The sequence below is a fragment of the Bos javanicus genome, chromosome 16, assembly GCF_032452875.1.
Source record: "Bos javanicus breed banteng chromosome 16, ARS-OSU_banteng_1.0, whole genome shotgun sequence".
Classification (NCBI taxonomy): Eukaryota; Metazoa; Chordata; class Mammalia; order Artiodactyla; family Bovidae; genus Bos; species Bos javanicus.
The window spans coordinates 74,333,940-74,359,703 of NC_083883.1; the positions used below are offsets into that span (position 1 = coordinate 74,333,940).

Genomic DNA, 25,764 nt, shown 5'->3' on the forward strand with positions numbered 1-25,764 from the left:
TAAATACCTACATCTATATGTAGAAATACTTCCACTCACCTTGGCAATTGTGCACCCTGAAAATTATTTCTGAGGAAATCAGGTTTAAGAGTAAAGATTCATCTTAGAAAAATTAAGACAATTGGGTGAGGGATAAATTACCTCATTTTACTGTATTTGCTAGGCTTCTTTGCATCCTAGGCAATGGCACCCCACTCCAATACTCTTGCCTGGCAAATCCCATGGATGGAGGAGCCTGGTGGGCTGCAGTCCATGGGGTCGCTGAGTCAGACACGACCGAGCGACTTCACTTTCACTTTTCACTTTCATGCATTGGAGAAGGCAATGGCAACCCACTCCAGTGTTCTTGCCTGGAGAACCCCAGGGACAGGAGAGCCTGGTGGGGTTGCACAGAGTCGGACACAACTGAATCGACTTAGCAGCAGCAGCAGTTTGCATCCTAGATCTTGGTTGCCACCCTCCCTGCTTCCCTTCAAGTCATATCCATACATTAAAAATGAGCCTATATTTCAGGAACAAATGAATGTCAGAGCTGAAGGCTCTGAGATTAACAGCTCTAAACTCTTCCCCTTGTCTGTATGCAAAGCGGAATTTTGCGTAATCCAAATCCTGTTAGCTGATCAGTTGAGAAACCTGTTTCTTTTTCTTCTTTGTAATGTAGAATTCTTGAAATAGGTTTAGACCACACAGCCAGTCCACAACCAACAAGTGGGTTAAAGTCCAACAAATAACTTCATGCACTGGTTTGAGTTTTCCCAGGAAAGCATTGTCTTACAGGCTATTTGCCTCTGGCTAGTCAGCTATAATGTGATTGAAATACTACACGTATGTATAAAAAATAGTAGGAAACAATGCTGGGAATGAGTAAACAGGGAAAGGAATACACTTGAATAATTCTTATAAAATATATAGGAAGCTGATCTTTTTAAAAGATTTACTTGGAGAATAATGAATAGGTAACTGGAGACATTTTATGGAGCTTCCAAAGAGAGATATGAGAACTCAGAGGTTACTGACAAGGTTCTTTTACTCCTTTTGGTGTGTTTTTCATTTCGAATATTTGAAGAAGCCCCGTGTTTTATTTCGCCTAGTTTCATTTCAGAATAGGCCTTAGATTTTTCTTGCTACGGAAGAATCACGACCCCTACCCTTATACTGGCCCAATGCAGTTAACATTTGTACTCTAATTATTGCTAATATTTGTATCACCAATGAAGCTGAAAAAGAGAGAGGAAGTAGGGTTTCTAAAGGTAACTTAGCAAAATGAAGTAGGTAAGAATAAAGAGGAAACATTGAAAGGAATCTGGTGAAGACTGAAAAGTCTTTACAGGAGATAATGTTAAATGGATCCTCAGGGGAAAGCCAGGGTGGCGGGGGCGGTGGTTTGTCCATGATTCCCTTGATGGGGCATAAAGGAGGGGCAGAGAAGCAGTATCAGATGCTGGGTGCCAGCTGTCGTGTGTGTAGGTGACATGGGGTTCACAGAATCAGGGGATTCAGAAATGGAATGACTTTTACTTTTCTAAAATTGAACCTAAGATAACTTTTTTGACTCATGGCCGATAAGCTTTCTCCAGATGTTTTCAAATGTTCTCTGCCTAATTCAGTGATTTCCCTCCCCCTGCCCCAGTCATATTGGAGTATTAATCTTCCTGTCTCAGTTTGTTTCACAAATACCATGCAGGTATTTTCTTTCCATTCTTTATCCTACCCCACTGTCCCCTGTTTCACTGCCTGATCTTTTTGACTTCATGATGGATCTTGGATGTGACAGAGATTGGGTCCAGAATGTGTGTGTATGGTGTGAGGTACACGTGTGGGGTGTCCTAGAGGGAACACCACCTCTAGTCTTATACGCATGGGTGATGTAGGGGAGACTGTTGTTTGTCAACATCAGTGTCTTTTATAGAAATAGAACCCCTGATTTTCAGCTGGACACAAGTCCATCCTGAATAAAGACCATAACTACAATTAGCTGTAGCAGAAGTGTGTGACATTCAAGTTCTTCTTCCTTGAAAGTGTTCTTCTTTCTTCATTTTCTCTAGCTAGAATTCTGACATGATAATGAGCCATTTTGGACACACAGGTGAGGATAATAATGCCCAAATATGCTGGTTTGGGGATAGAAAGTTCCCAGATGATTCCACAGATAGAACTTCTATTGCAGCTCTAAACTCTTCCCCAGGCTGTTCCATGTTAGAAAAATAAATTTAGATATGTTTAAGCCATGTAAATTTGGGTTTTTGTGACACTAGTTCAACATATACCCAAACTAGCACGTGGTGAAAAGAGGGAGACTAAGCAATGTAACTAGATATTACACATACAGAGAGACTTGAGCAGTAGGTGCCAGAAATGGTGTTGAGTGGTAGATGGATGTGGACAGTAAGGACCTTCCCAGAGGCGACAGTACTGTCTCTGATGATGCGAAAGAAGTAGCCAATGTTTTAGAGAACGTATTAAAAGTGTAGGATTTCTATGTAATGCAATACATGGAAATGCACTGGGGAGAAAAACAATTGCTGATTACTGCAATTCAATAAACCACTTAATGCAGTCCCTGGAAAGAATTATTAAAAAGCCATCCCAATGCTCTTTGGCTGACCTTAGGTTTAATCTGAGGTTTTGCATCCCCCTGTTTGTGGGATTCAGATTTTAAGGAGGAAGGATTAAGGAACACATTTGCTGACTGTCTGAAAGAACAACAAAACTTCAATTAAAAAAAAAAAGAATATAGTCTAGAGCAGGGAAATTCTTCAATTAGGGTGCGAAAGGAAAGTGCTTGTACTTTGCAGATTCAGACATTCTTCAAAACAAACAGGCTGGATTTTTGGCTATACAAACAACAGACACGAAGGACAGCAGTCCAGCTAGGTTTCTACCTCCCAGAGTCCACAGAGACCACGAGGCGACATTTAGTCATCGGAGAAGACATGCAGAAACAGAGGTTATCAGAATTTCATCATGTCCCCAGCCTGCTGCGCTAATTCTGTTCCTTCTGAGACTATTTCAGCCGCATCTTACACAGAGTTAAACTCACCAGATAAAGCACACCCTATGTCCAGAGTGGCTGTATCAATCAACCGAGATCATAAAAGCCACCTACACCATGACCGACCCGCGGGTTTTGGCCGATGCCCGAGGAGGGGTTGGGGATGTGCCCAGCACCCTCTCACTCAGTATGCATCCAGATGCTCTCCCTTCCTTTCAGCGCAGAGAGAGGCTGTGTCTGGGGAGGGGTGGGGGAGTCTGTGTTGTCCAGGAAGCACAGGGATGCATATCAATCACTCTGTTTGGCGGGTAGCACAGACACACTGCCCTTTTATCCTATCACTATGCAGGCCTTTCCCGTCCGTCCGCGAAGTAGGACTCTTTACAATATAGATGGTGTTCTGAGTCACAATAATAACGCGCGTTTGTGAACTACTCAAGAAATTACAGAGCTTCTAGGTGATTCATTTTCACATTGCCAGGAGCCACATGCAGATGGCCAATTCTGATCCTGGTGTTTGCGTCTTCCAGCCATGTCCCTCTCACTGACTAATCAACAAATAATGTGTGGCAATTCTCTACTGCACCCGTAATGAAACGGGCCTAGGAATCCCCGAAGTTGGAAACTCTCTGGCTTTTCCCTGGTGATCCCTTCAAATGCTGTCACCATCAAAAGCACAGGGGGCCTCTCTTGATTTTGCAGCTTTCTCTTTCTGAATATTTCTCTGGACACACTTTCTCCCTACCCTGTTGGTGGATTAAAATGAACTTTTGATGTAGCAAGTTCAGATTTTGGAGAACACCCCCGATATAGGCAGGTCTGTTATAATTTGGTTTATTTGTTTTCGTTGTTCATTTTGCCTTGGCTTAACCCACTTACCAGTCAACTGTGTGTTGTTAAAATATTTCACCTCTCAGTTCTCCCTTTGCACCAACTAACTTCAGCAACCTATAGCTCTGGGTCATGGAAGAAGCAAAATCTTCTTTACGATGACCAAGTCTGTCTCTGAGACTCAGGACAGGCGGCAGCCTTTCAATGACCCTAGGACTCCAGCTTGTTGATCACAAACCACCTGGCGAGTTCAGGGAAGCTCTCTGAACTGCTGTTCTCTCTCTGTAACTTCCAGGAACTCTGTAGTCTACCCACTCTGAACAGTCCTCATCTCTCTCATCTCCCTTGTTCCAAACACTCTCTCTGTTTCTCAGCATGCACGCTCCTCAGTGAGTTTCCTTACCCAAGGCGCTTATTCATATATCTGCCGGTCTACACATATGGGCAAGCTGATCATCAGCTTTTGTTTAGTGTCAGCCTAAACATTTCAACTTCTGGTTTCTATTCTGTTCCTTCTCGGCATGCAAATGGGCAAAATGCACGTTCACTGCAGAGCCCTCAACGCCATCATCCCTGGCACTCGGGCCGCTCCTGCCCTGCGCACTGGCCCCTGGCCCACTCACCGGCTATGGAGGAGACGACCACAATGCTCCCGTTGGTCTGCTTCAGCATGGGCAAGGCGGCTGTGCTCAGGACCACATAACTCAGAAGGTTGACCTCCAGGGTTCTGCGCAAGAGATGGATGTCATTGCTAAACACCCCCAAAGGCGTGTAGTGGATGTGGTTGAGAATGAGCATGTCAAGTCCCCCTGCAAGAGACGGCTGTGGTGAGAGAAACCATCTGAGGTTGATACCTCCCCCTCCCAGGTCTCAAGAGCTCCCTGGTGACCCCTAGGGCAAAGTCCAGAGGGGAGAGAGGAGACGCTGTCTCACCCACGAGCTCTCCAGCTTTGGCAACAAATTGTTCTGCGAAGGTCATGTTCTCCATGGTGCCCGCCACGTAGTGTGCTGAGGCCGCCCCCAGCTCCAGGCAGCGGGATACCACCTGCAGGGGCATAGTGGCAACTGGCGTGGGTCTTGGCTGCAGACCTTTGGTGGGGGCAGTCTCTGGCATAATGGGGGCTTAAATGAGAGGTTGCTCACAGCCCTGAAAAGTGTGTGTACGTGTGTGTCATTAAAGGCAACTGACACAGCATTTGTCCTCTGCTTGAAATACTGTCTGGAACAAGGTCGGGTTAGAGATGGATAAATCGCAGTGCTGGAGTTTAAGTCCATGGTTTGTGCTCATGAGTCTCTGTGAACAGATGGTTCTGAACACATGATTGATATGGATGCTAGTTTCCATGTGGGTAGTCTTAGGTTTGTGCGTATTTGTGTATCCTTGGATTTGTGAGTCTGAGTATGTAAGAGGGCGTGTGTCTGCATGGTGACCAGAATGTGAATTCTTGAATAGGTACTGGAATGTTGGTATCTAAGTACATGGCTATATATCTGTAACTCCATGTGTCAGTGTGTGTGAATGGGCATGTCTGTGAGCATGCAGAGCCCAAGAACTTTGTGTCTAGATATGTATGCATGAGAAGGAACACTTAAAAGCATACTTTGGTATTCCTGTGGGTGTTTGAATCCTGTGTGTGTGTGTGTGTGTGTGTGTATCTGTGTCTGAGTGTGCCAGTTCTGTTGGCATGTATAAGCGAGCATATAAAGGAATACATCTGGGCACATGAGGTACATATGGCTGTGGGCACAGGACCCTCACCTTCTTTAGACTTTCTTCTGACCTCGCTGTCACTACCACATGTGCTCCCATCCTTGCCAGGTGATAGGCCATTTCTCTTCCGATTCCCTTGCTGGCCCCCGTGACAATCACTCTCTTTCCTCGAAGCATCTCTGGGAAACCCCAAAAGGAAGTGAGGACCATGCATGGCACCAACATTCCTCCTCCCACTCTAGAGGTGGAGAGCTTTATCTCAGTGTCTGAAGGTTATGAGCCCACATCAGCTCATCCCAAGCTGCATAAATCAGTGAAGGGACAGACCCGTCTTTGGGAAGCATTTTCTGAAATGGGAATTTGCTTTGGTGGCTCAAAAGCAAGTCTCCCTGCTGCCCTTTTTGAAAACCCCCATGGACAGAGAGTTTAGCTAAAACACTGGAGTTCCAGACGTTTCTGGACTCATCCGATTGCTCAATTGAAATAAAATTCAAAAAGTCATCAAAACACATGTGCTCATAGAGATTCCAGGGATTTTCTCTCACTTCTATTTAGTCATCAACTCCAGAATTCTTTCTTATTTCCCACTTATCCACCCCTTCACAGAGCTCAATTATCTGGTGAAGTTGTGAATTTTGGAATTACCCTCATTTTTTTTCCTTTTTTTTTTTTTGCAGGAGATCTAAAATTGCTTTCAATTTAATGTGCCAAATAAAACATGGATTATTTAGCAATCTTTTAACCTCCTCACATCCCATAAACAGAAGCATAGTCTTACCTCAGGGTCCCGTCTTGTCCAGCAACTCTGGGGATCAAGAACTCCTTCTGATCCTCAGAAACATTCCAGCCATCCCTGGGTGTTAAAATCAATTCCTCCAGCCATCCCTGGGTTTTAAAATCTTTTCCTCCAAAATTAAACACATTGGTACTTACCTGGTCTGAATTCCTCATTCGCAGAATAGTAGTAGTAGGCCAAGAAGATCCCCAGGATGGGGAGGAGGTATTTTTTCATAAAAGCCATCAGACAGGGATCTGGCACGAGGAGCCCTGTGGGACACACAGAGAGAACCTACAGAGCTTTCTATAACCTCCTAGGCAGGCAGCAGCCTCCGAATTGTGACATCAGGGACGGGGGAGGCTGGAGTAGTCTCAGGCAGTGCTAGCCAATTTCCCTGTCAGAGCCGCGATTGGCTTTGGGTGGGATCCCATTCGTCCCTGGCAGCCTGTGTGGTAGATTTCATAATGGACAATGTTTACTCCATTTCATTGAGCAAGAAGAGACTTCCAGATGGCCAGGCTCATGACTGTACAGAACTGGATTCCTGAGCATCCCTACCCCGAGCCCATCTTCCTTGTAACGCCATTTATGCCAGGAATCAACGGCCTTTCAAAAGTGGTATATCAAAGGCTAGAGAGAAAGCGTGTGTGGGGCTTCTGAGGGAAGTGTGACTAATAGCAAGGAGAGCCAGAGTCAAGCAAATCTCACTCTCAGCCCCACCTCCCAGTCAGAAGCAATTAAAAATAACAGCACAAAACAGAAAAATAAGCTTAAGAAAAAAAAAGGTGCACATCTTGGAGGGGAAAAAAAAAGCAAACAAGCCTTATAAACCCCACATTCAAGTTCAATGAACAATATTACAACATCAAAGGAGAATGCAAGCCAGCTAGAACCCAGATGGCGGGAAACCCATGACCGGTCAAGACTCTCAGGCAAGTGCAACGGAATGTGCACTTATTACTTTAACAGCAAATAAAGAAGAAATGATGAGTGTCAAGGGGAAAAAAAGGCACTAAGCTATTAAAGTAGGTCTTTTAAACACTATAGAGAACCAAAAAAAATGTGGAGAGGATAATAGGAAGAGGGGAACTTGATGTAGAAGAAAAAAGAATGAGCATCGTTGAAGCAAAGCTAGCCTGAAAAGCCCACATCCAGTTAAAAATTGATGTAGTTAACAATCAAAGGACTAGGGGGAGAAACCCCTAGTAATTTAGAATTTATCACAGAAATATAGAAATAGCCACGTTGGTATGTCTGTCACAAGGATCAATGCTCAAATAATTTAGGATATTGTAATTGTTAAGTTTTTCAATTTAAAACCCACTATCGAAACCATACCCACTATCCTATCACAGAGAAAATCCAGAATTTTGCAAGTTGCCAATGGAGGCAAGGAAATCAATTTAATATGGCAGTAAGGGTGGGTACCAGTGCTTTGGAGGAGGAATGTAGGTTGAGGGTGAAGGATTCACATAAGATTAAGAGAAATTGAATTATGACTCCCAAGTATAGTATCTGGAAACATTCACTGAATTTTCACTTCAGAGCAAGGAAAAATAATTTAAGACCCAGAGGAGATGAAATAATTTGTCAACAAAGGCCCACACCTGCTTTCCAGGAAACAGTTCAGATCTGAGAACAGTTGAGGGTCAGACAGTTCACGGAGAACAAAATAGAAAAAATATTTTAAAAATTCAACTGGAAAATTACATTACATAGTGTCAGAACTATGTATGTCAGAACACACACACATATATGTATATATATATATATATATATATATATATATATATACATATACATATTTCTTTTCTTGGTCACAGCCCGTGGCATGTGGAATCTTAGTTCCCTGACCAAGGATGGAACCAATGAAGTGTGGAATCTTAACCTCCGGACTGCCAGGGAAGCACCTGATGAAATAATTTCCCATCATTAAAATGCATTGATGAGAATGAGGATGCTACATAATGGTTGATGACTTTAAATCTTAGCAGTTTTTAAAAGTTTTGGTCTAAGGATCTTTTTTTTTTTTTTTTAATTGGAGTACAGTTGCTTTAAATAGTTTATACTGTACAATAGTTTATTTACTTTAAATAGTTTATACTGTACAATGAAGTGAATCGACTATATGTATACATACGTTCTCTCCCTCTTGGACCTCCCTCCCACCATCTCCACTGCACCCCTCTAGGTCATCCAGAGCACTGAGCTGAGCTCCCTGTGCAATGCCGCAGGTTCCCACTAGCTATCTCTTTTACATATGGTAATGTGTCTGTGTCAAACCTAATCTCCCAATACATCTCACCCTCCCCTTCTCCTTCTGCATGCACATGTACATTCTCTATGCTTACATCTCTATTCCTGCCCTGGAACGAGGTTCATCTGTACTTTTTTCCTAGATTCTACATACATGTATTAATATTCATTTGTTTTTCTTTCTCTGACTTACTTCACTCTGTATGACAGACTCTATGTCCATCCACATCTCTACAAGTAACCCAGTTTTGTTCCTTTTTATGATAGAGTAATATTCCACAATGTATATGTTCCACATCTTCTTTATCCATTCCTCTGTGGATGGACACTTACATTATTTCCATGTCCTGGCTATTGTAAATAGCGCTTCTATGAACACTGGGGTATATGTGTCTTTTTGAATTATGGTTTTCTCAGGGTATATGCCCAGTAATGGTATGCTAGGTCATATGGTAGTTATATTTTTAGTTTTTTAAGGAACCTCCATTCCATTCTCCATAGTGGCGATACCAGTTTATATTCCTACCAGTAGTATAAGAGGGTTTCTTTTCCCCACACCCTCTCCAGCATTTATTGTTTGTACGTCTTTTGATAGTGGCCATTCTGACTGGTGTGAGGTGGTACCTCATTGTAGTTTTGGTTTGTATTTCTCTAATAATTAGTGACATTGAGCATCTTTTCATGTGCCTCTTGGCCATCTGTATGTCTTCTTTGGAGAAATATCTATTTAGATCATCCCCCCATTTTTCGATTGGATTGTTTGTTTTTTTGATATTGAACTGCTTGAGTTGTTTGTATATTTTGAAGATTAATCCTTTATCTGTTGATTCATTTGCAAATATTTTCTCCCATTCTGAGGGTTGTCTTTTCATCTTGTTTATGGTTTCCTTTGCTGTGCAAAAGCTTTTCAATTTAATTAGGTCCAATTTGTTTATTTTTGTTTTTATTTTCATTACTCTAGGAGGTGGATCAAAAAAGATCTTGCTGTGGTTTATGTCAAAGAGTGTTCTGCCCATGTTTCCTCTAAGAGTTTTATAGTGTCCAGCTTTATATTTGGGTCTTTAATCCGTTTTGAGTTTATTTTTGTGTATGGTGTTAAGGAGCATTCTAATTTCATTCTTTTACATTTAGTTGTCCACTTTTCCCAGCACCACTTATTGAAGAGAGTGTCTTTTCTCCACTGTATATTCTTGCTTCCTTTGTCCTAGATTAGGTGACCAGAGGTGTGTGGGTTTAATCTCTTGGATTTCTATCCTGTCTCATTGATCTATATTTCTGTTTTTGTGCCAATACCATACTGTCTTGATTACTGTAGCTTTGTAGTATAGTCTGAAGTTGGGGATCCTGATGCCTCCAACTCCATTTTTATTTCTCAAGGTTGCTTGGGCAATTTGGGATCTTTTGTATTTCCATATAAATTGTAAAATTTTTTGTTGTGATTCTGTGAAAAATGCCATTGGTAATTTGATAAAGATTGCATTGAGTCTGTAGATTGCTTTGGGTGGTATTGTCATTTTGACAATACTGATTCTTTCCATCCAAGAACTTGGTATATCTCCCCATCTGTTTGTGTCATCTTTGATTTCTTTCATCAGTGTTTCATAGTTTTATGAGTACAGGTCTTTTGCCTCCTTAAGTAGGGTAATTCCTATGTATTTTATTCTTTTTGTTGAGATGGTAAATGGGATTGTTTCCTTAATTTCTCTTTCTGATTTTCATTGTTTTAGTGTATAAGAATGCAAGATATTTCTGTGCATTAATTTTGCATCCTGCAACTTTACTAAATTCTTTAACTAGCTTTAGTTGTTTTCTGGTGGCATCTTTAAGATTTTTATGTATAGAATCATATCATCTGCAAACAGTGATAGTTTTACTTCTTTTCCAATTTGGATTTCTTTTATTCTTTTTCTTCTCTGATCACCATGGCTAGGACTTCTAAAACTATGTTGAAAAATAGTGGTGAGAGTGGCCATTGTTGTCTTGTTCCTGATCTTAGAGAAAATGCTTTCAGTTTTTCACCATTGAGAATTATGTTTGCTGTGGGTTTGTCATGTATGATCTTTATTATGTTGAAGTAGTTTCTCTCTGTGCCTACTTTCTGGAGAGCTTTTTTTTTCTTTTAAATGATAAATGGATGCTGAATTTTGTCAAAAGCTTTTTCTGCATCTATTGAGATGATTATATGGTTTTTATTCTTCAATTTGTTAATATGGTGTATCACATTGATTGATCTGCATATATTGAAAAATCCTTGCATCCATGGGATAAATCCCATATGATCATGATATATGATTCTTCTAATGTATTATTGGATTCAGTTCAGTTCAGTTCAGTCGCTCAGTCATGTCCGACTCTTTGCAATCCCATGAATCGCAGCCCACCAGGCCTTCCTGTCCATCACCAACTCCCGGAGTTCACTCAGACTCACGTCCATCGAGTCAGTGATGCCATCCAGCCATCTCATCCTCTGTCATCCCCTTCTCCTCCTGCCCTCAATCCCTCCCAGCATCAGGGTCGTTCCCAATGAGTCAACTCTTCACATGAGGTGGCCAAAGTACTGGAGTTTCAGCTTTAGCATCATTCCTTCCAAAGAACACCCAGGGCTGGTCTCCTTCAGAATGGACTGGTTGGATCTCCTTGCAGTCCAAGGGACTCTCAAGAGTCTTCTCCAACACCACACTTCAAAAGCATCAATTCTTCGGTGCTCAGCCTTCTTCACAGTCCAACTCTCACATCCATACATGACGACAGGAAAAACCATAGCCTTGACTAGACGGACCTTTGTTGGCAAAGTAATGTCTCTGCTTTTGAATATGCTATCTAGGTTGGTCATAACTTTCCTTCCATGAGTAAGCATCTTTTAATTTCATGGCTGCAGTCACCATCTGCAGTGATTGGAGCCCAGAAAAATAAAGTCTGACACTGTTTCCCCTGTTTCCCCATCTATATCCCATGAAGTGATGGGACCAGATGCCATGATCTTCGTTTTCTGAATGTTGAGCTTTAAGCCAACTTTTTCACTCTCCACTTTCACTTTCATCAAGAGGCTTTTTAGTTCCTCTTCACTTTCTGCTATAAGGGTGGTGTCATCTGCATATCTGAGGTTTGCTAATATTTTGTTGGGGAATTTTGCATCTATATTCATCAGTGATATTGATCTATACTTTTTGTGTGTGTGATATCTTTGGTTTTAGTATCAGAGTGATAGTGGCCTTGAAGAACCAGTTTGGGAGTGTTCCTCCCTCTGCAATCTTTTAGAAGAGTTTGAGAAGGATAGGTGTTACTGTTCTCTAGATGTTTGATAGAATTCATCTGGGAAGCCATCTGGTCCTGGACTTTTGTTTGTTGGAAGATTTTAAATTACAGTTTTAATTTCATTACTTGTGATTCATCTGTTTATATTTTCTAAGTCTTCCTGGTTCAGTCTTTGAAAGTTGTAGCTTTCCAAGAATTTGTCCATTTTCCCCAGATTGTCCATTTTATTATCATATGGTTGCTTATTGTAGTCTCTTATGGTCTTTTGTATTTCTCCAGTGTCAGTTGTAGTTTCTCCTTTTTCATTTATAATTTTATTGGTTTGAGTCCTCTCTCTTTTTTTCTTGATGATTCTGGTTAAGCCTTATCAATTTTGCTTATCTTCTTAAGAGAACCAACTTTTAGTTTTATTGATCTTTGCTATTGTTTTATTTATTTATATCTCATTTATTTCCTCTCTGATCTTTATGATTTCTTCTGCTGACTTTGGATTTTGGTTTTTCTTCTTTTTCTAGTTGCTTTATATGTAAGGTTAGATTGTGAATTTGAGAGTTTTTTTGTTTGTTTCTTGAGGTGAGATTGAATTGCTATATACTTACCTGCTATAACTGCTTTTTCTGTGTCTCATAGGTTTTGGATCATTGTGTTTTTGTTGTTATTTATGTCTGTGTATTCCTTTTTAATTCCTTTTGATTTCTTCAGTGATCTCTTGATCATTCATCAGTGCACTGTTTAGCTTCCGTGTGTTTGTGTTTTTTTTTTTTTTACAGTTTCCCCCCCGCCCCTGTGATTGCTTTCTAATCTAATAGCATTGTGGTTGGAAGAGATGCTTATTATTATTTCAGTTTTTAAAAATTTTCTGAGGTTTGACTTGTGACCCAAGATGTGATCTATCCTGGAAAATTTTCTGTGTGTACTGCGGAAGAAAGTGTATTCTTCTGCTTTCAGGTGAAATGTCTTATAAATATCAATTAAATCTGGCTGGTCTACTGTGTCCTTTAAAGCTTGGGTTTCCTTACTTATTTCTGTCTGGATGATCTGTCCATTAGCGTAAGTGCAATGTTAAAGTCCCCCACGGTTACTGTGTTCATGCTGATTTCCCCTTTTATAGCTGTTAATATTCACTTGATGTATTGAGGTGCTCCTATGTGAGTGCTTAAATATTTACAATTGTTAATTTCTTCTTGGATACGTCAACTACAAATTGGCACTTGCCATCTACCTCTATACAAGTGCTTCAGCTGAACACCTGATTTTCAACACCTCCTGAAAAGAGTTCAGGTTGGGGAGCAGAAACAGGTACTCCAGTTCTTGTATCTCCTCATTGTCTAGAAAAGCACTGAAATCCTTCCTGGTGACATCTGCTGCTTGTCACTAGCAGTGACCTTCATGAGACTGCATGCACTCCCCCTTCCTCAAAAATCACGTATCTACTCACCTTTCCCCCTAATTTTTTGGAGCAGTTTCTCAGAGCTGTCTGAGGTGCTGTCTCCTGGGTTATTGTTCTCATTTTGCCCCAAATAAAACTTGACTCACAACTCTCAAATTGTGCATTTATTTAAAAAGTCAACAGATGAATACCTTGATCATTATGTAGTATCTTTCCATACCTCTTGTAGCAATCTTTATTTTGAAGTCTATTTTATTTGATATGAGTATTGCTACTCCAGTTTTCTTTTGATTTCTATTTTCATGGAGTATCTTTCCATCCTCTCACTTCCAGCTCACTTATCTGTTCTTCAGCTTCAGTTATTTTGCTATTGATTACTTTTAGTGTATTTTAAAATTTCAGTTAATGTGTTATCCATCATTGTTTGTTCTTTAGATCTTCTAGGTCCTTGTTAAATATTTCTTGTATTTTCTCAGTCAGTGCCTCCATTCTGAGATTTTGAATCATCTTTACTATCATTACTCTAAATTCTTTTTCGGGTATGTTGCCTATTTCCTCTTCATTTACTTGGTCTTACAGGTTTTTACCTTGCTCCTTTGTCTGTAACATAGATTTTTGTCATTTCATTTTTTTGATGGGTGGGACAGGGTGTTCCTGTCGTATTGGTTGTTTGGTTTGAGGCATCCAGCACTGGAGTTTGCACTCAGTTGGACTGAACCAGGTCTTGGTGCCAAGATGAATACTTCTGGGATAATTCATGCTGATTAATATTCCCTGGGGTCTGAGGTTCCCTGTTAGTCTAACAATTTGGACTTGGCACTCCCACCATAGGAGATCAGGCCCGGTCGCTGGCCTGGGAACCAAGATTCCGCAAGCTGCTCGGCATAGCAGAAAAAACAAACAAACAACATATACACAATAACAAAGAATAAAAAATAAAATTAGAAAAATAAAAAAATACATTCTTTAGAGAAAAATAAAAATATAAATGAAACAACAACAATAAGGTGAAATACCACCACCACTAGAACTATAAAAATTAAAAACAAAAATACCCCGAAGGAAAAGGCCTTGGCTATGGGGGTTGGGAGCGAGTCTTTGGTGGGGTGGGTCTTAGGTAGGGTGGGGGCCTAGGTTCAGGACCAGTGCTGCTAGGAAGGTCCTGGGGGGCAGGGATGGGTTTAGGCTCAGCACCACTGGAGCGGGCCTTGGAGAGCAGCGGTTCAGGCTGGGACCCCAGTGAGCTCCTTGGGGCCCAAGGAGGCGGGGGATGCTGGCCAAGTTGCCTTCTCATCCTCCCACCCTGTGAAGGTCCTTTCCCTGCCCCCACTGACCCCCTTGCGGTCCGTGGGCCACTCCAATTGCGGGCACCTCTCATCTCCCTCCACCACTCCTCAGAGGCCCCGGTCCCGTCCACTTCTGCTTCTTTTCCTCCCAAGCCCTCATGTCCCACTGGTTCACATGGGGGTTCCTCCCATCCCCTCAGGTGTCCAAGGTCCCTGGCCAGTGCCTAGTAGCTGCCCTAGTTGTAAGGAGACACGGACTCTGCTTCCTTCTATTCTGCCATCTTGACTCCATCTTCTAAGGATCCTCTTAATCTTAAAAATCATCAAGGCTCTCAAAGAATTTTTACATATGTGGGTTTACCTATTGATATAGATGTGTTAGAAATTGAAACTGAGAATTTCTTGTTTTAACTCAAGAATACAGAAGCATCCATGTATTAAGCTTTGTATTATTACGCATCTTGTAGGCTAGGGAAACTCAACAGAGAAGGAGAAGGAAAGAGGATGAATGATGTTTTAATACAATTATGAAAACAGTTGTGACCTTTCAAACTTCCAAGAGGGTCTCAGGGACCCATGGGGACCACCCTTGGATCCATTACTTGGATCCACTGTGTGTTTGCAGTTACATGGCTGGTCCTCTCGTTAGCTTGGGAACTCCTGGAGGCCATGGATTATGTCTTTTTCATCTTTGTCTCTCTTCATTGCCTTCTAACTTTGCTCCAAAATAGGCATTCAGTGAAATTTTGCTCTTTTAGTGTTTGCAAGGCACTGCAGCAAAGAGAACATTGCTATCTTTCTGGAGCCTGATTTAATCTAGGGAAGTCACTGAGATTTAGCATTTTGTCCAGAACTGATCAACCCCCTGCCCCCTAATCTTCTGTGGTGCTCAACAATTTGAAAACTAACAAATAATAAAAATGAAAAAGACAAAAGGAGATATGAATGTTTCACCTAGCACTTGTTTGGACTAGATTTTCACAAATCAAGTAAAGTTTCTTTCACTGCCATAGCAACGAACCTGAACTGTTCATTCCTTCACGCTGCTCCTCCTTCGTACGGCACTGACCACCTACACTTCAGAGTAGGCTTTCAGTGAAATGCCCTCGGCAAGACCCACGCATGGTCAAAAACCCACATAGAATGAGTCGCTTTCAGCGGAAGGTGCATGGCTGAGCCCAGCCAGGAATTCTCTCTGACTTGATTACCCCCATCTTAAATGAATGAGGTCAAGAAAAACACGGAGGGGAAAAGAGGTCAGGAGCAGCCACAGGGCAATTTCTGAGCATTTGGTATAACATGAAGATCACAAATGCAGCACCTGTCATTTCTGAGGCAGCCGCGGCCAGAGTGCTCTTTGGAACTCTTTGGTAGCTTTGTTAAGGAAGCAGTCTCTTCTGTCTAAAAACTCATCCTGCCAGTAGAACCGTGAATGGGCAGACCTTGGAGTAAAAGGTGGGTGAACTCTATCTGTTTGGAGGTTCTGCCTTCCCTGGGAAAATAGTACCAACAGGTTGAAATAGGAAAGGATCTTAGCATAATGTTGTAGGATGCATAAACTTCTCCCCTTCTCTCGGTCTTCCCACCCTGCTCCCCACCCCGATCTGGTTCCTCAGGTCTGATTTTTTTTTTTTTTTCCTGTTAAGAACTGCTAGGTCTGTCCCATCAGGAAATTGCAACCTCACTCCAGTATGCTTGCCTGAGAAATCCCATGGACAGAGGAGCCTGGCAGGCTCTAGTCCATGGGGTCGCAAGAGTCGGACACGACTAAAGCAACAGCACAGCAAGTCTGTGCCATGGCTACCAAAATCTGTTCCTAGCCAGGGAAACAGCTGAGAAATAAAATTCATCTTTTATGGCAAGATGAGAAAAATTTAAACAAAAAAATCTTCTCCATCCTTTGGCCTCCTCTTTCTTCCCACTAGGCATTGTATATCTGCACTGTACATCGACCAAAACACCCCCATTGACATACATACCTGCTCAGCCGCAAAGAGCCAGTCTCCCATTGTCAGTAGGACAATTCCTTAAAGATAACATTTCTTCATGGCGCTTAGATCTGGCTTATGTAAACTGTCAATAGTGCATCATTCTTTGTACATCAATATAACATCTCTCTCTCAGAAACCTTACATAACTGTGCCTTGAATTCTAACAGGTGGAACAATTCTTAGAGCTTTCCGAGATGCTCTTCCCAGCTTATAATCCTCAAATTTGGCTCAAATAAAATTTTCCTTTTCTTTCTTAGGCCAGCTGATTATTTTTTTTGTCAACACAACTATCATTTTACATCGTTTTGTCTGATAACATGGACTTCCTGCCCTCCCCACCCCAACCCCCTTCTTCCTCTCCAGTCTCCCTAACAAGAGGGAAAGTTCTATTTGCCAGCGCTTCTGCAGGACACTATTCCTAACAGACAGATTTACTCATATTTTCCAACTAATGGAAGCTCAGATGCAGGAAAATGAACTAGAGGTGGGATAACCTGCCCTGCACGCGCCATCTTGACCCTGCTGGTCACATGTAGTCGGGTAGCAGGGGGATGTGTGAGGCAGACTAGCTGGTGTCTGTTTGCCTAGGAGAGCTGAGAGCCTCTTGGGAAAGGAGGCCCGGAGTTTGGCTTGATCCTCTCCCCTCAGTGGGGCAGGCAGAGATAATTCTAAACAAGTCTTGCGGTTTTTCACGTTTTCCCCTGGCCCATGGCATGTGAACTTGCACTGGGGCTCTCAGTAGCCTCGCACAGTAACTAAAAATCACTGCCCAGGAAGTCTGGTGAGACACGGTAGCACTCAGGCACCGTGAGAGAGGCCCACACAGTGGAGAGCACTGACCGGCCAAGCCGCCACACAGCTTCGGCACCCCCAGTGTTTCCTCTTGGTTTTCAGCCTGGTTTTCAGGAGGCACGTCGGGTGGGCATAGGAGCCCCTGCCAGGCGGGCTGCTTAGGGTGCCCGTGACTACAGTGTTAGAGGGAGGCCACTTCCCTCTGGGGAGAAGTAGAGTCGCCACATATAGCAAATAGCAAGTCAGGCCAGCCAGTCAAATTTGAATTGCAGATTGGCAACACATCCTCTTTAGGATCTGCATAATCTCAACTATTCCATGGATTATACTTATGCTAAAACATTATTCATGGTTTATCTGAAAGTCAGATTTAACTGGGTGTTCCGTGCTTTTTCCTGGCAGTCCTAGAAGTGGCCAGAACTTTGGGGACATTGAGAGATCGTGCCTTACGTTATGGACAAAGTATCTTTGATCGTAGTAGCTCCTGAGAGCAGAGGTGAGAACACCATGTGTACCTTCGTCACAGGCGGACCCAGCCACCCAGCCGCAGACAGCCCCCAACGGGGCCAGTAGCAAAGGAGGAAAAGGCTACGTGCCGCGTGGCGGCTGAGTGATTTAATCTACTAATATTTATTTAGGGCCTTCCACAGATCAGGTCCTGTGACCTCTGAAAAAGCAAAATGCTTTCCAAGCCTTAGAAGGAGACAGACATGGCAATCAATGAAATGGGATGCAGAGGGAGCTGTGTGAGAAAACAGAAGAAGGTGTGGAAGAGAAGGCAGTGTTTGGGAAAATGCAAACAATTCCACACAGAGGGATCACTGAATTGCAAGGGGTGGGGTTACATGGGGAGAAATCAGTCCAGAGAAGCCGGCAGGAACCACACCCCTGAAGGCCATCCACCTAACCACTGAAACCACTGGTTCCGGCATTTACTTCCAGACGCGAAGCCTCTGCATCCTCGTTGCATCCCAGAACCCTTCCTGTTCAGTGGCCTTTTGTACCCCTCCCAGCCTTAGGCTGAGCATTCTGGTTCACCTGCCCACCTCGGGCTCATCAATCCAGCCTCACTGTCTCCATCACTTCCCTCTCCCGGTGCTGTTGGGGTGCTGGGTCTGGCTGTGTCCCTGGGTGGCTTGCAGCTCTGGAGCTTTGCGCCTGCTCCCAAGCCTCTTCTCCCCTGGACTTCTGTCCATGTATAGCCTCTGGCCTTTCTTCCTTCCTCTCTAACTGCTTCCTCTACCGGGAGGCACCCTGTAGAGGTCTGGATCCCTTGAATGTTGAGGTTGGTCTTGCTTCTCTCCTCATTCTGTCCTTCTCTTTCTATCTTCTCTGGGCATTTCCCCTCATTCTTGTGGTTCCGGTCGCTTTCTTTAAGCTAATGTGTATTAAAAATCTCTCTCTCCTGTACTGCCTTGTATCCTAAGCTTCAGGTTGCATAACCACCTGTTTACTCAACCTCTCCCTCTTCATGCCTCCTAAACACCTCAGGCTCAACATGCCCAAACTGACCTGATTATTATTATCTTTAAACAGCTTTTGGGAAGCAGTATTTACAGACCAGAAAAGCATCTCATGATAAGTGTACAATTCAATGTTTTTTTTTAAACAAATTTGCAGAGTTGGGAAAATATCAAAACAATCCAATTTTAAAACATTTCCATCACCCCCCAAAGATTCCTCTCGCCCATTTACGATTACTTCCTGCCCCTATCCCCAGGTGTGGCTAACCAGTAATCTAGTTTCTGTCTCTCATATTAGTGGAGTCAGATAATATGTGATCCTGTGCCTGGCTTCCCTGGCTCATGGTTTTGAGGTTCATCCTTGCCTCCTTGCGGTAGCATGTATCAGTACTTTGTTCCTTTTTATCGCCCAGTCGTTTCACATTGTGTGGACATACTACATTTTGTTTACCCACTCACTGATTCACAGACATTTAGAATTTCCATTCTTTGGCCGTGATGAACAGTGCTGCTAGGAACACTGGCGTCAAAGTCCTTGTGTGGCATTGCTGGGTTAGGTGATAAATTTATATTTAACTCAAAGAAACTGCCAAACTGTTCTCTAGTGACTTGGTGATGTGTTTCAGTCAAGGGCTTCACCATCCCCCCAGTTAATGCTTCAGAACCTTGGAAATCCTTCTTTACTCCTTCCTCTCCATCTTCCCACATTCCATTTCTCACCAAGCCCAGTCGATTCTATCTCCTAGATATCTCTAGAACCATTTCCCCATCCTCACCCTCGCTATGACTCTCCTAACTTGGGCCACTGCTACTTCCTGCTTTAACAGCCTCCTCACTCTTCTCTCTGCCTACCCCACCTTCTCCAATCCATTGATATATTTAAAAAAAAAAGCTTGTGAAACATTTGATATGCACAAAAGAATAGAAGAAGCCATAAATAACTTACGGGGCAATAATAAAGCAAAAGCCTTATTGGCTGACCATCCAAATTAAGACCTGACTGTTGCCAAAACTGTAGAAGTGCCCCGTGAGCCTTGATGCACCCCGTTCTTCTTCAGTGGCTCCTTATTGTTCGTAAAGTTCAAACTCATTAGCTTTGCAAGCTCTTTAGAACCTTTGAAATCCTTTCCCAGGATCCTCTCACCATTCCTACCCCTGTTTCTTCTTACCATTCAGGTTCTTCTCCCTTTCAAAGTCACCCTCCCTTGGACGTGTAAGGTGCTCCCTAAGCACTGGGTGTTTCTCTGATCACAGGTCCCAGGACTTTGTAGTCACAGTTGCTCATTTTTCCCCCCATTACACACAGGTCTGAGAAGCCAGTGTATCTCCCATGCTTAGCACAGTGCTTGCACATGTTAGATGCTAGAAAGCATTTTCTGAGTGTTTAATGGAAATTGACTCATACATAGAGATGAAGATGCTTGTTAGATATTTGAAGGTCAAGAGAAATGTCTAGGCTAGATATATTGCTTTGGGAGAATGAAATCATATAAACTAAAGTTAAAACCATAGTAGATGACACCCCATCTAGAGGGCGAAGGGTACAGTGGGATGTTACAGGAGAGGAGAACTAGTAGAAAGGGGCAAGGAGAAGCAGGGAGCAGGGGGGCCTGAGGCAACAGGGAGGTGGGCTGGGGTGGGCAGAGGGTGGTCTCTATGAGGTGCCAGAGGTCACAGCTTGGAAGCTTCTGAGAGGTCAAGGAGGATAAGTGACAAAAATACATTGGGTCTGGATATAGGAATCGCTGACCTAGATAGCATATTCAAAAGCAGAGTCATTACTTTGCCAACAAAGGTCCGTCTAGTCAAAGCTATGATTTTTCCACTAGTCATGTATGGATGTGAGAGTTGGACTATCAAGAAAGCTGAGTGCGGAAGAATTGATGTTTTTGAACTGTGGTGTTGGAGAAGACTCTTGAGAGTCCCTTGGACTGCAAGGAGGTCCAACCAGTTCATCCTAAAGGAAATCAGTCCTGAATATTCATTGGAAGGACTGATGCTGAAGCTGAAACTCCAATACTTTGGCCACTTAATGTGAAGAACTGACTCATTGGAAAAGACCCTGATGCTGGGAAAGATTGAAGGCAGGAGGAGAAGCGGACAACAGAGAATGAGATGGTTGGATGGCATCCCTGACTCGATGGACATGAGTTTGAGCTAGCTCTGGGAGTGGGTGATAGACAGGAAAGCCTGGCATGCTGCGGTCCATGGGGTCACAAAGAGTCGGACATGACTGAGCGACTGAGTTGAACTGAGCTGGAGGCCTGTCAGGGCTCTGAAGGCACTGAGGCCGGAACGCGACAGGTTGAGGAGGGATGTATTTGAGGAAAGAACGTGTTTAGTGTGAGTGTAGGGGAGAGGAGCTTTTGAGGAGCTTGGGTTGGGGGATGTGCAGATCTGAAGGAAGGTTCTGATCTTTAGGACAGCAGTGAGCTAAGGTTTCATTCAAATGTTTTTGAGTATCTTCTCTGTCCCAGATACAGTTCTGGGGTGAGCCTGTTTTCAGCTTGTGGGAAAGATCCAACGAAGTCCCTGGCTAGAGAATCACTGGAGCGGCAAGATTTACAGGGTCTGAGGACTGGGCATGTGGAGACTCAAGGAAATAAGGTGAGGGTGGATATCGAACTCTTGCAGTCTCCTAAATTCAGCGAGCTTTTTAGCCTAATGTGTTTCCTTCCTTCGATTTTTGATTTTTGAGAGGCACATGGATCTGACTTCTCCATCTGTCCATTTCTGTTGGAGGATGGGAGAGGAAGAAGGTGGGAAGTTGAATCGCTTAAGGTCTCCTTTCCCTCACGTTTTGCCACAATATGTAACTTTTATTCTCATTTCTGCCTCCCCCTGCTCTGTTCCTGGTCTGTGTACAGTCACACCTGTAAAGCAGATGTCTTTCCCAGGTTGGCTGAATTTTTCCTTTTCTGTCTGATGGGAGGTTCATGAAGTTTGAGGGCTTGGAAACAGCCTGGGAAAAGGGCCTTATAGCAACGGAGGGAGAATTTCTAGGTTTAGGACGTTAAGAGTTTTGACAGGTTTTTGCCAGCAGAGGGAGCCCCAGGGCTGGGCGAGAAAGCTCAGATTGCGTGCGTACACGCGTGATGACTCCATGGACCATAGCCCAGGCTCCTCTGTCCATGGGATTCCCCAGGCAAGAATACTGCAATGGGTTGCCATTTCCTCCTACAAGGTATCTTCCCCATTCAGGTATCGAACCCGAGTCTCCTGCACTGGCGGGTGGATTCCTTACCACTGTGCCACCTGGGAAGCACAGACTCCTGGGGTTTAAAATTTCAGGAATGAGGTCCAGCAGTCCAGAGGGGTTTATGGGTTAAGATAAGAGAAGATGAAAGAGGGAAGGAGGGAGGAAGAAGATGGGCTCACAATACACCAACATATACACAGAAACAGTTACACAAAAATCACATAACCCCACCCCCAACCCCTCCCTCCACACACTCACAGTTTCTGCTTTAGTCCAGTGATTCCTAAAACTTGCTGTGCAGTTGAATCATCTGGGGGGCGCTAAGGGAAGATTCCCAGGCCCCACCAAGGCTTGTTGAATGGGAGCCATCAAGGTTGGGACCCAGGAATCTGTATTTTTGCAAAGTGCCCAGGAGATTCTGAAGTAGCCTTTAGACAAACAGACTGGCAAACACCTCTGGGTAGTTAGGGAAATACTTCAAGTAGAGCTTGTTGGAGACTGAATTTAATGGCTCCAGCCATCAACATGTGGAGTGGCAATAGAATGTAATCCACGAATGCTGTTGTGACTGAGTCATTTCCTTTCTTTCTTTCCTTCTTTTTCTCCCCTCTCTCCCTTCTTTCCTTTCCAAGTAATTTTTGTATTCATTACTATAATACAGGAACAGTGTCTACAAAGTCACATGATATCAAAAGGCTTATAATGCTAACAGCCACCCTTGCCTCTCCCTTCCCCATGCCCAGGTCCCTTTCAAGGGCAGTCACATTTTAAAATCCTATTTCTTTCCTCTGATTAACTCCATATTTTAAAACATTTACTGCCATTCTTGGTTTTGTAACATTAGAAATTATTTATTGATTTCCCACTAAGGAATATTAGGACTTGCCATTTTATTTTACAGCACACGCAGACACTCATTCCCTTCCAGCTAGCTTCCTAACACTATTAAATCACAATTTTAATTAAATCATTAGTCAGTGTTCATATTATTATGACTGACTTTTTGCAGCTCAACAATTTGATGTACTATGATTGCATTTCTTTGTTTGTTTTCTTCTATCCGCCCCCTGCCTCCAACCAGGAGTTAATAATCGTCTCATTTTTGTTTGTTTGCTTACTCAGTTGTCATGTTCTCCAAATCCTCTGGTAAAAGCAATATGGCTCAAATAGATTAGTCAAATTAATTGGATAATCTATATATTTTTTCCTTTGGAGACATTCGTTTTGGAGTCCCTGGTCTTCCTGTTCCAATCCAGACTAGGAGCTTGATAGGCTGGTAACTGGGACCTCCCTTTACATCTACCTGACCACCCCAGCTCTTCTTGGCTTGCTTCCTCATGAATAACAGGGAACTGACTATGGGGTGCTGTTTCACATCGAACACTTTTGCATGGGCTTTGATCCACCAGAGCCTGGTCACGTACAGGCCAGGATGTCAGCTCTGCCAGCGTCCTTACTTTACCCTCTTCCTGATTCATTGTTTGGCTGAGGAAGGATTTCAAAATTGGGGATTATTTTCTTCCGAAATTGGAAGACGTTGCTGTATGGCCTTTCAGTTTCTAGCTTCCAGTGTGGATACTGAGAAGTTCAATTTCTGTTTGGACTCCTGATCTGGCTTTGTGAGCTGTTTTTCTTCTCTCTAGAACTTTTGGGATCCTTATCCCCCCCTGGTGTTCTAACATTCCTAATTATGTGCTTTGAGGAGACAGTTTTGTGTTTTGTTTTGGTTCATTGTGTTGAACACCCACTGGGTCCTTTCAATATGGAAATGCAAATCTTTCATTACGGGAAATTTTGGAGAAATTCTCTTTCTAGTTAATATATTCCCCTCCATGTTCTCTGTGTTCTCCTTTTGGACTTAGAAGATGTCAGAGCTTCTGGATGGATTGGATCTTGTAAATTTCTTATTGTTTTTGTCCTAATTTTCATCTCTTAACCTTTCTGTCCTACTTTCTGGTAGATTTTGTCGATTTTATCTTCCTGTGTTTCATTTTAAGTTTTAAATTTCCTGTTGTATTTTTATTGTACAAAGCTCCTGTCTGTTTGTGACTACTTCTTTTTAAAACAGAACAGAACAGAACACTGACTGCTTCATCTTCACTGATGGATACACTGCCTTCTTTTCTCTCTGAGGGGCTACCAGTATTCTCAAGGGCTACTGTTAGTAATTTCTTCTGACCCTCAAATATCAGTATGTATAATCTTTTTTCCCTTTTGCTGTATAGTTTCTCCAAGGAGGAATGCTTCTTTCCTCTGCCTACGGTGGACTGGAGTAAGGAGAACGAAGAGGCGTATAAGTTGGGCGGTGTGTGTTTGGGGAGCTAAGTCAGGATAAGGGGCTGGGCAATCTCATCTTTCAGTGTGGAGGCTTCCTCTCATCCTGTTCCCAGCTCTATGCCTGAACCACCTTTTGCTGTGTCTGATGTCCCTGAGCCTGGCACCTCTTTAGCCAATTTCTCCAGAAAATAAACTTTCCTTCTTCTTGGAGGGCCCATCTCTTCCTCTGCATCAAAGTTCCTGGTGCCCTGATCGCTGAGATTCTCCCGGGCTCTATGGCTTCTCATTGCCCTCCTCCTACCAGCGGCTGTTGGGCTTCAATAGTTTCCAGTTGGCTAAGTCACTTCTCCCTCGTCTATCCACTTTCCATTCTCTGAAAGGGCGTTGACATTTCTCATCCGTTGTTTCCATGCTGGTTCTCTTTTGTCCTTGTCCCTTATAGCATGCACATTATTCTACTGGGATTGGTGTACTTTGTAAGGGAGTAGAAATAAATGTTTGTTCCACTGGAATGTTTAACCCTAGGAGGCTCTTTTGTGTAGCCTGACAGGCTTTTTTGAAAAGCCTATAGTAGTGCCAGCTTCTGTTCCTCCCAAGATACCAAAAATCAAGACTGTGGGAGGGAAACTGTTTATCAAGTCATTTGAATGGAATAAAAGAAGGGGGACTCTTTCATTTGTTCACTCATCCTTTTTCCCCAGATATTTATTGAGCACTAGTAAATGTCCAATGAGCTTGGAATGTTCAAGCTGAGCAATGTCTGGTACCTTCCTTCAAGGAGATGGTAGTTAAGTATGAGGAGGGTAGGCAAGTAAGTCAAAGCTCACAGTAGCATAATAATAGCTCTAGTACAGTAGTAAATCTAAGGTCACAATTGTGTAATAATAATGTGTATAGGGTGCTAACGGGGAAAGAGTAGGGTAGCCAAGTCAGCCCAAGGCAGTGGGAAAGCTTTCTGGAGGAAGTGATCCTGGGGCTAAGTTTTGAAGAATGAGTACAGTTTATGGAGATGAAGACATTGGGGGAAGGCTGTGCCCAGCAGAGGGAACTGTCTGTGATTAGGTAAGGAGTTTAGAGATAGCTTGAGATGTCAGAGCGACCTCAAGTAGGTTGAAGTGGCTGGAGCAGGGGTCCATCTGGGGAGAGTCCTGAGTCACTGAACTATAAATATTCACATTAGCATGGTGCTGGGACTAGTAATGAAAGCTGCAAAAATCATAATTTCTTCTTCTCTCTGTGAATTTGAGCAAATTAAAAGAAATTATTTGTATTAATAAAAGGAGGATACCATGTGATTATATAAAGAGATAAGCTGGCTCAATAGTAGGATTTTAAAGTATTCCAGCTCTTTTGTGACAAACCTGCCTTAAACCCTTCTACTCGCTCCAGTTTCCTAACAGTTATAAAACAGATTCTAGAAAAGCTTAACTATTAGCTTTAACTATTAAAATCTTTTCCCTCTTTCTGTTTCTTCCAGATAAGGATTACTTAAGCATCTTTTAACTGAATATTTTATTTTATTTAATCAGAAGATGCCATGTTT

At 42.9% G+C, this 25,764-nt stretch overlaps 1 protein-coding gene across 2 annotated transcripts in view; it reads right to left on the reverse strand.

The window, feature by feature from the left end:
• Positions 1-25,764, reverse strand: part of HSD11B1 (hydroxysteroid 11-beta dehydrogenase 1) — a 76,893-nt gene that overhangs the window by 38,651 nt on the left and 12,478 nt on the right. For both annotated transcript variants that reach the window (XM_061383631.1, XM_061383633.1), the window contains exons 2-5: positions 6,468-6,581; positions 5,583-5,713; positions 4,757-4,868; positions 4,447-4,632 (exon numbers count right to left, since the gene is read on the reverse strand). In XM_061383631.1, coding sequence (XP_061239615.1) covers positions 4,447-4,632; positions 4,757-4,868; positions 5,583-5,713; positions 6,468-6,581 — 543 coding nt within the window. The remainder of the gene's footprint in view (positions 1-4,446; positions 4,633-4,756; positions 4,869-5,582; positions 5,714-6,467; positions 6,582-25,764) is intronic.